This window comes from Cydia splendana, chromosome 10, assembly GCF_910591565.1.
Source record: "Cydia splendana chromosome 10, ilCydSple1.2, whole genome shotgun sequence".
NCBI lineage: Eukaryota > Metazoa > Arthropoda > Insecta > Lepidoptera > Tortricidae > Cydia > Cydia splendana.
The window spans coordinates 12,416,847-12,428,240 of record NC_085969.1 but is presented as its reverse complement, the minus strand read 5'-3'; the positions used below and the strand labels follow the sequence as shown (position 1 = coordinate 12,428,240).

General features: G+C 34.6%; 1 protein-coding gene across 1 annotated transcript; it reads right to left on the bottom strand.

Moving 5' to 3' along the window:
- Positions 1–4,723: 4,723 nt before the first annotated feature.
- On the bottom strand, positions 4,724–11,258 carry LOC134794339 (uncharacterized). The gene is made up of 5 exons (XM_063766131.1): positions 11,132–11,258; positions 8,096–8,321; positions 6,472–6,623; positions 5,376–5,537; positions 4,724–4,910 (listed from the first exon to the last, which is right to left on the bottom strand). The coding sequence occupies exons 1-5, from the start codon at positions 11,193–11,195 to the stop codon at positions 4,735–4,737; spliced, it is 780 nt and encodes a 259-aa protein (XP_063622201.1). The 5' UTR covers positions 11,196–11,258; the 3' UTR covers positions 4,724–4,734.
- Between the last annotated feature and the right edge of the window lie 136 nt (positions 11,259–11,394).

The window sequence follows — 11,394 nt, the reverse complement described above, 5'->3', positions numbered from 1 at the left end:
ATTCTACGCGATTTTTTGTTCTGGATCAAAATTTTGCAATCACGAATGACTGGTTCTTCTTGCGTAGTCAGTACTAAGGTGACTATTATATTAGGTCATTAGACTAGCAGGCATGTTTTTTTTAACTTATTTGCAAAACTTGAACAAATCGAATTTAAATTATAGCTATTAGTCAAATTTTAGTCATAATTATTAGCATTTGCCTATTATTATTGCGTTATTAGCTAAGTTTACCTAAATAAGATAAAATAAATGATAATTATATCTTTTTATCCCTCATCAGGGACATAGGACTCTCAGAAGGGATTTCCATTTTTCGCGGTCCGGCGCGGCGTCCTCCAGCTCCGTCCAGCCGAGGCCTAGTGCAGCCTCCTTTTCCACTGTGCGCCTCCAGGTGGTACGTGGGCGACCTCGCCCTCTTTTTCCGGGAATTTTCCAATCAAGATAAAATTAATAGGCCGATATAATCCGAATGAAAAATTTAATAATCTTAGAAACTAGACGTGATGAGTCTAGCTAGACTCGGCCCAAGCTAACTCTGCTCAAACTTTATGGTGACAGGAGGGGAATTGTCACAATACTCGTAAATATTAAACTTCAATGAAAACATGACGTTGATAAGTGGCACTTTCACACTTTGTCATTTCAAAGTCGTCGCAGCTTAGACTCTACGTCATGTATATTATTTATCAGTGTCATGTTAAATTTATTTATAAACCTTAAAGGTCTTTTCTTTACATTTATTTTGAATTTCAGCGAGCTTTTTAATATTCAAATATGAGATGGCTAGAACGCAAACTGTCCAATGTCCACTCCACAACCCACTATGAAAAGCAACGTGGATGAAAAATTATACCGCTTAATAAATCATGCGGAAATGCAAATAGAATTGGACAGTGGCAGTAACTGGAGAACATACTCAATTGGGACATTAATCATATTAAAAAAAAGAACTGGAATTAAAAAAGTATTATTTATTTTTATTAGGTTTTAGTAATGATTCCCTGAGTTAACAGGTTAAACACAAGTGCTGTACATATCTGGCTCCTTATTAAAACATATTATTATTATACATACTTCCAAATTTTCAATAACTGAGATGGCGAGTCCACCATAAGAACACTGTTAGGTATTGAAGGAAGTCGTGACTTTTATACAACTTTATTCTTCCATATTAATTATGACTTTTGTTTTCCAACCACGCTCTGCTACCACTGATGGCGGAAAGTCGTGACGGAATGAATAAACGTTTTTTGATACAATAAAAAGTTTATTTATTTTAAAATCTAGGCTCCCGTGAACGATAACATGCACGTAAGAGAATCAAAAATAAACACATACCACTTTAGAAGGCACATTTAAAATATATCCATAGACAGTAAGAGCAGCCAGCACCTTCCAACATGTAATATGTACAGTCGGAATCAGATATAATCGGAGCGGCCAAGGTGCTCACAAATATCTAAACAGCACCTTTGCCGTTCCAATATATCTGATGACGACTGTACATATGCAAAGTGAGTACTAGTAGCGTAATAATGCTTGTTATTTTCTGTGCTAAGATGTGTCTTAAACACTGAAGATGCGACACGGAAAAGTTGATAAAGAGGAGGATCAATCATCTGGTCAAGATCGCAGGAAATCGAAGGATAGAGGCACCTTTGTCCCGCAGTGGTGGTCTGTCAGCTGTTTTTGATGATAATAAATGTTTTATGGTGGAGGTGTAAATATATTGTAATATTTTTATTTCGAGTCATTGGTAAAAATTATTTCATTGTGTTTTATTTTTCAACCGGTAATATTTTTCGCTAGTATTTTCATAGTCTTGTTTTGACAAGACGTCTAAATAGTTTCGCTTCATCTAGTGCCGCATAAGTTGAAAACATGTTATGCTGCACCCATTATAGGTAACAGTATTCATTTTTGTCTTGAATTTAATTTAAAAAAAATATCTTAGTTTTCAATAAGGTTAGGTTAGTACTTAGAGTCGACCCGTTTAAACAATTTCTCACTCTATGTAAAAATTGACATCCGTATTGGCGAAGCGTTGAACATTTTGGGGAGGACCCTGAACGAGAGTTTGGTGTTAAAAACACCTAACTATTACAACCAATAAAGTTAAAGGTAATTTTTCACAGGCGCTGTCTACGCAAGTTTTGGGCATTGCCTGGCAGGATAAATTCACAAATCAGAGTATTCTTGACATAGCACAGCTGCCTATCATGATTGCGCTTCTCAAACGGAAACCCTTGCTATAGCTACGGTGTGTGCACAGGTTGGAGCCATATAAGTAGCCTCGTCGTATCATTGGCGCAATAACTTATGCTAAACAGAACGTTGGAAAAGTAATATTGCGCTATAAAGGCTGCGCTATGGTAGGTTTTGAAAATTGACTTCTGAGTCTGGGAAATGCTTGCTGATGACATGGATGAAGTCTGTGACGAAGCTTGGTTTCAAGCATTAGCTGTAACAAACCGCCACTGGAGAGTCTGTGGTGAACTACTAGTTATATTTTGTCGTCGTGCCGTTCTTGCCTCGGCTTTCATAACCACCAATCAAAACGATGTATCATTGCATCAAGCATTGTCGAAGTATAACTGAATCTTCTTTTTTACTAGAGGCACATTCCGATTTTACATAGGTAAAAAATTCTCAGTTCATCTCGCCCAGAAGGAACGCACTGAGAATTGTACGTATTGTGTGGTATTTTTTTATTAAATTCTGACCCAGCACCACCCTTTCCGGTACCTTTTTTTTTCAACGTCAAATGTGTCACGAAAATAAAAAGTGATAAGTCAAATTCCGGAAACTGGGCACGCCTCATGTTGTTTACCTAACCTTACGGTTCCCTAAAAACTTCATTTTGCGCGATGTAGGTATAACTAAGTACTATGAGCATTATTACCAACAATTTATCAAAGTCATTTAAGCATCCTTTAACGTTGGTTTATAATTATAAATATGCATTTTAGAATAAGTAGGGGACATCGAACACAATAATTGATGGTGATCATAAATTCAACTGTCAATAACTAAGACCTACACCTTAGTGATTACAGCTGGATATTTAATGGGTAAATATCCAAAAGCGAGTGTTTACCTAGTATATGCCCAATATTTACGCGCTCGGAAATGATTTTAAAATCGTAGTACCTACTTCAATTTGTACAATTTAAATTTCGTTCTGCCTGAAAAATTGCCAAAAAAAATATTTTTTTAAATATATGTAAGTATATATGTACTAGAACTGAACTTCAATTCAGAATAAAATTGCCTAAATTATGTCTTGTTACAATCTGTTGCAATAAACTTATTTAGTTCTATAACATTGCTATAAACCAAATACGCCTATTTGGGTCTTATTATATCTGTCTGTCTAACTTAAACTTTGATTTATCTGTTTGTGTAGATATTGATAAGTACTGGAAAAGTATATTTCAACCCGGTATTTATTTGCGTCTATAGATTGGGTATATACCCAGAATGCATCTCTAATCGGTGTAATAAGTAAAGTCGTTAATTACTCTCATATTGTTAGTGTCGCCTACACAAGCTCCGCTAAAATGGTATGACAGTTCATAAAGTAAACACCGACTCTAACTAATTTCCTCTAATGCTCGCTAGTCAGCGGATTTCAGTATAATTAAAAGGGTGATTGCACAATAGGTGGTTTAGTAGCATAGCCAAGAAATGCGGTTATCGAAATGCAACTGCTTTAACGCATGAAACATACAAACTTGTACGTCGAAAAAATGTTGCACTCCAATCGCGCGATAAGCTAGGGTATTCTCAGACATTATAATATAGTAGCAGTATGTTAGTAAGTCATAATCGCCCAGGTCATACTAGTCCATCTCCAGCTGACACAATTTTACTACTAATATAGTCAGCTGACTTTTTTTCAAGATAGTTCCTTATCTGTAATTTGATACATTTTTAATTTGAAAGAAAATACAGCACTTTAATCCGTAGGTAAACGCAGCGGCAGCTGACGTTTACTACTACTTAGTTGCAAGTGTTACAATCTCCACCATTTTATGCTACACCCCATGTTGTAATTTTTCATGTAATTGGTAGTGAGGGTGGCAACTGAAATGACCAGATGCGCTCTCATGCTAAGGTAGAATTGGTTAATGGTCTATCTGGTAGAATGTGATATGTGCTGTAAAGGCAGCAATAAGGTACTTGCTGCTGCAGCGATGATCGTGCGAGTAAATTGCCTAGTGTAAAGGAGCTCTTACTTGCTGCCTTATCTACTAATTATCTAATTGCGGTCGTGTGTTGGAACTAAGTACTGGTTTGAGACATTGTGAGATTCTACAATTTGTTGATGATACCTAGTGACTGTTTTCAAGCTTTGGTTAATTCACAAACAGAGTATATAAGCATACCTTAAGCTACATCTGATATTATAATTATGTTACTACTAAGGTGATTCAGTTAGGCAATGGCCAGCCTAACTGAACGAATGTAACTTTATTGGGATTGTTACGTCGTTATTATATTTTACAAACATAATGCAATTAAAACAAAACACTTTTATTAGGCCCTTTTATTTTGTACAGGTTTATAATATACTTATGAATACTTAAATCAAATTATTCCAAGATTTTTCAAGCTTGTAATTTAGGAATCGATTACTTGATCTTTAACAAAAAAAATGTTTTTGTTTCTCTGGATTTGATTTCAATAGTAGGTTGTTCTTTACTTCTGTGTTTAGGTACTTAGCCTCGTCTATGATCTCTCGTAAGGGGTGAGATCCTCAGTGATGTAGTACTTTATTGGCACGACGTCGTAGAACCTATGGGTGAATATGTAAAAGAATTCCATCGCCTTGTCTATGAAGGAGCGCCCGAAATTCTGGAGGAGGAACTTTCCGTTTTCGTTGAGGAAGGTGGTGACGTATTTGCCTGGAAATAGTAAGAGCGTTAAATGAAAACGGCCTAAACCTTTGTTGAACTTTATTTCGGAATGTTATATTATTATATTGAAGATCAGCCGAGGGGGAATTTGTTAAAAAATACAGTGCCCCCAAAATATTAGTTTTGAAGGGTGATAATGTGATATGCCAAGAAAAGCTTAAAAAATTTCGTGTTGAAAACAATGCCAAGAATATAAAACGTTGTTTTTCAAATTCTCAGCTTTTCAACATAAAGCATTTTACGCATATTCTTATTTGATGATGCCATGCAGTGTCAGCATTCTTTTAACCTTTTATAGAGCTCACTAGATGACGTCCTTAAATAAGAATATGGGGTTAGAAGAATATCAGGATAAAAGGACTATTGTATATCATTCGTTTTTTTATGCCTCTCATAAATAATAAAAAAGTTATGTTAATAATAAATAAAGTAACCGTTCTAACTGAAACTTACTCAAATCTTCATTGCCCAAGTACAAATGGTCGATGTAGAAAAGTGATCGACCGGCTATGTTGTACGTGTACTGCGTCTCATTATGCTTGCACTTAAAGTACAGCTCACCATCCGCACCTCTCTCAATGAAGAAGTCGTAGTCAATTCGGAGGTTTAGTTGCTCTGAAAAAAACAATACGTACCATCACCGACACTGTTAACTGTACATCGGTGGACCTTATGCCTTTTGTAATAAGGTCCACCGATGTACCTACAGTTAGGAGTGTTGCTGTTTGTACCTATCCAATATTAATAATAATATATGCTATGAAACCGCTAAAGGATTGTAGGTCCACATTATTTTTTATTTGTTCCAATATAAAAACGAAACAAATTAAATGGGATATTTAAAAGTACTTAAAGATTAAGTTGGTCGGATATGGAAAATATCTTTATAATTATATATGAATTTTTTTTTTACATAAAGGTGTGAATGTCCGTAGTTGTTTATAGTACTATTAGTATGCCTTTAAACAACAAACACACTTTAAAGCGCTATAAAAATAAAGTAATTTTGTATTCGCAACCTATAATAAAAACACTATGATTATGGGAACCAAGTATCTACGTGTTTATGACTAAACAAGTCACTGGAAACAATAATTACAGAAAATTAGTTAGAAACCACTATGCAACACTGTAACCTTTGTAATGTTAATAATGCAAAATTACGCGTATCTATAAAATTGCTTCACGTTATCGACAACTAGATTTCCTTATGCAAGTCTAGTCTAAAAATAAAACCCTCGTCATTTCACATAGACATAATTATACCAATTTATATGTTTCTCGACAGTACCATGGAGGCCAATTCGACCTTACAATCCAACATCAAAATGACATCATTTTGACATCGTAATTGAGGTTCGAATTGGCGTCATGATTTGTTTGAAAATCGGGTTGATTTTGACTGAACTTTTGACTTATATTTGTACGATATTTTAATGACAAATATATATATTGTCACCTTTACCGAATGACTTTTGACGTCCACAGTAATCAACGGCCTGTGTTTTTTTAATAAGTACATCCACTAATTAGTAATTAACAAACTCACCTAGCTTGACCTTAGCGAATCCATCGCCGTGGATTGATTGTTTTCCAAAAATGGACTTGAGGAGAGGGCTGTCTGAAGCCAGCTTGTAGTGTCCCTTTATGGTAATATCACAAGTAAGATCCATCCACGCATGCCCTTTCTCGATTTCAGTCCTGAAATTTCATATACATCAGTTTCATTATTAATTTATACCTATATACATAGATACTCTACTTTGTAAAGTGTTTACGTGTTAAGATCAGAAGTGAATTTGGTATTCATATGTGTGGATCTAGATGCGCAAGAATTAAATAATATAATAATAACATTGACAAGTATAATCTTGGCAACCAGAGGTCAAACCTAAGTACACTAATTTTATGTAGGTATGAGGTCCTTGTATTATAGGTGTAAATGGTGTAATTATACCCTTTGCAAATGCCAGGTAAAAAATGTGAACTTTGACAATGTCACAGTATTTGTACAATAGTCGATTTTCTTCTTTCCTCTGCAAATATTTGAATTTTGAATGATGCACGAGTATATTGTGAATATAGCATATATATTTCTGGATATATATAGCGCTGTTGGTTTTCCATGTACTAAAATAAAAATAAAATAAATAAAATAAAATATTGAAATCACCTTTTAACTGCTTTGTCTACCTGACGGCGGTTTTGACAAAAAACGAGAAAAGAAGCAGAGCGGATAATCCGTATAATTCGGAAAAAAAAAATGTGCTATGAGTTTATCTTAACTCATACGAACCCGCCACCAAAACGCCGCTTCCAAAAGTATCGCTCTCATTTTAAAACGACTTGCTTTAATTATATGAAACTTGGCAGGAACATTTACGTACCAGCACGTCCAGGTCTAGTGCTTAAGTTTTCATTGGTAAAAACTGTTATGCATATAAAGAATATTTTTTTGGCAAAAATTTCATTTTTGGTACAAGCTGTTATCGCTGACTGTACTTTTGTTACGACAGACAACAAATACTCATCGAGACAATTCTAAAAACCCCTAACACAATTAGGTTGCGTTGTTTCATCACAGAGTTCCTATGGCCACCTCCTGTCTCCATCATCAGATCAGCTCGATGGTACCATAATATTGCATTGTCATCCGATTTATACATGCATGCAAAATTTCAGCTCAATCGGAAACCGGGAAGTGGATCAAATTTAACTTGCAAGATTTGATTACAAACAGACAGACAACGGGACAAGTGAAAGTAAATAAAAGCTTGTAAAATAGATCAAACTAGAAGTTAGTTTTCTATGTAACATGTCATGTTGTTTCGGAATGTCGCTCTGCCCGATTCGAACTTTAAGATACGTCAATTAATAGATCTAGAAACGATATGGATTAGATGTGTCAGTGTCAAAAGTGACGTTTTTGTTTAAAGAAACGTCACATTTGACACTGACATATCTAATCCATATCGTTTCTAGATCTATTAATTGACGTAAGTATCTTAAAGTTCGAATCGGGCCGGCTGTCGTTTTAAAATGAGAGTGTAACTTCGATTATATGGCAGCTTCTAGGTTAGTTCGGCCCTTAAGTAGTAACTTCCCATTAGGGAAGTCTGGGATCTATACCACTAGTCAGTTTAGCAGAAAGTTTTAAAAGAAGCTAAACATACTTGAAGTCGTTGAATATGCAATTCTTTACACCGGTAGCAATGCCATCAACCATCGTCACCTCCAGCTGGTCAAGTACATTAACGGTTACATTTTTCAGCTCGATAGGATCAATGGGTGGTATGGACAACTCCTTGATGCCATTCTTGCCGATATCTTGCAGCACCCTTTGATATAGTTCCCTCAAACATTCTTCATCATTGATTGAACACTTAGTCAGCGTGTCAACTAAAAATAAAGGCTTAATTAATACGAGAGTGTATAATTTAAAGAGACAAGTGATATTTTTGGAGAGAAAAGAAAAGCAGTCTATCATGAAGGATCTCCCTTTTTTCTAAAATCTGAATAATTAGTTAATAAAATAATATTTATTGAATATGGGCACAGGACTCATATCATCTCTGTTCGTAACAAATTGCTTAAATTAGCAAAAAAGTTATTTATTCACCAAGTCAGTTCAGTCTGCCTGTTAATCTATTCAATTAATACAACTTGATAGTATTTAATCCAAATTTTCCACAATATGAAATATCTGATGGAAATAATTAAAGCCTAAAATTAATAAATAATACTTAGGTACTTTTCTTATTTATAAAAGCAAGTTACCTAATAAGTGGTAAATAGTAAATATGATTATGTTTGATGTCCTGTGATTACCTAGGCGTTCTGAGATAATTAAAAAGGTGCATTTCACTTTTTTTATGTAGAATAAAGTGTGTATTGTTAATATCAAATGGGGGTGTTTTGTATATTTAATAAATGGCACCGTAGAGTTTCGTATCTTCGCCTGGGTTTTGACACTTTTCCCAACAAATCTCTCAAACTTGAAAGCATTTTAATCCGTTAAGGCAAAAAAACGTTCTTTAGTACTCTTAACTATCAGTATACACCACTAAAACTTTGAATTTCATCGGTTAAGTTGGTAAAAAATGGCCCCAAAGGCAATAGGCGATGTTTGGGTATTTTTCCCAATCTTCGCCTATGGCATGCCCTGCCGCTAATACCTACTTTTCTGTGACTTACACATGTTAAGCCGTATCTCCTTAAAATGTGCTAATATACTGTGAACCTTAACTACACCAGACTAGGCATATATTTAAAAAACGGGGTAGTAGGCGAAGTTTGGTAACAGTCTGAAGTTGTTTTCATACATTTTCTATAATGAAGCTAGGGCTGCCAAAAATTAACCAACATGCCAAATAAAGAGGAGTAATGGTTTCTAAGTTAAAAAAAATAATTTTCGTAACAAAATTGTTTAATGGTTGCAAAATTGTTGTTATTATCGTAATTGACATTAAATCAACCTTATTTACACAAAGTGAGACATAAAAATACCTATTTGGTACCTACTCAACATCGGTAAGAGTAGAAATAAACATTTACATATAGCGTAAACTAAAATAACCAAACATAAGAAAATATTTAAATTTGGAAACAAGTAATCTCATCCACCAATTAATGTGGTACAAAAAATTTGTCAACCCTAGGGGTAGGCGAAATTTGGCAACAAGATGGACGCAAAGTACCCTCACCAATGTTTTATCCAATTGTGAATTCTAAACGTAAGCTAGCCATTAAATAATAGTTTCATATGAAAAAGAAATAGTTATAGGATATAATCATGTAAAAAGTTTAACATTACCGGGTCCGTATCACCGTTTAAAACTGAAGTTAAAACACAGGTAAAGAAAAACGTGTGGTCGGTGTCACGAAAAAACCTCACTAAAGGTCAACTGTGTGAAGTTAGCCGCAGATTGTTCGAAGAATGTTGACATCCGTAAAAAATACTTTGTATTTAGCAGTTTTATGTAAGGCTTACATTAGAAACATTTTGTTAATGGCAACTTATGTCAAACTAGGCGAACATAGGTAGCGCAGGCAAAGATACGAAACTCTACGGCACCTACCAAAAGCAAATAAAAAATCATATTTCTTCTATGTAAGAATTAAATAATTCTTGTCGTCTTGACAAATAGCATGCATATAAATAGGATATGAAATTTCTTCATTTTGAAAATAGGTAACTAAATTACTTGTGACAGATCGATTCGTTGAGATTAAATATAGACCGTATCGTTAAGTATGGGGACAACTTTACTTAGCCGTTTTTTTTGGTAGTATATTTTTATTTCAAAATTACATATGTGTTTAATTAGTGCTTTAATATGGTACACATTTCGTCCTGGGAGCTCGACGTAAAGCATATGGTTTGGACGAAATTTACCCAATCCTCTCGAGTTACAATAACGACTGTTGACAAATACTACAAGAAAATTTGCGTTTGCGACAAGACAATATTACACAAAAAAAAAATCGTACTATGTAAACAGCAATTACACATGATTCGTATAGCGAAACATCTGGACATAGTCTAATCATTTCTTTTCGTTAAAAAAAAGTTTTGGATCTGTGCATGGTGGCCTTTTAGAGAATATGGCATGTTACTTACGACATCTCTGACTTTGACATATAATATAACTATCATGGAGCGTTTCTATCGACCCGCTCTAGCGATGGATCAACGCCATGAATGTCCGTTAGGCTTTGGTTTTTAGCTTATTCTTCTAGCTGTCTCCGTCATTTCGCTTGCATCAGAAATTGAAGGGATTCCAAAACGTGGGGTGAAAAATCGTTTAAATGTAAATAAAAATTCACCACATTTATTCTGCAGCGGCTCAATTGAGCAATCATGAAGAGGACACTTAGATAACATGTTTTGATGTGAGGACACTTAGATAGCCTTTTGTTACTTTAAATCGTACCAAAGAGTCGGTGAAATAGTCTCAAATTCAGCTCGATAGGCTTGTCCGGACTATATTTGCTATACGGTATTAAAAGCATCCCTAAAATAAAATAAAAAATGTCAAACCTTCTTAAATGAGATATAGCTTAAAAATACCCTCAGATCATACTCTAAGAACATAGTAATATAAAATAATACACATGCCAACAGTTAGACCAGGTTTTATCTGTCCCTATACTTAACGATACGGTCTTAATAGTAAAAGAAAAAAATATGTAAATAAAACAAAACTCACTGAATGCGGATTCACTGACGACAATTGCACACAAAAGGAAAATCGTAGCTTTAAAAGCCATCATCTTATGCAGTTGTCTGACCTAGCGTAGTATTCAAGTTATTATAAGGCGAGATTTACTGAAACTTGTTTTTATATAACCGTAGAGCAGCTATTTGAATCCTTAATTAATACAGGTATAACAAAATGTTTCTGTTGTTTTTATGACCACAAAAAATAACGCAGTGCAGATGACATAAAGTCTGTATTTGTTTATGTATGTC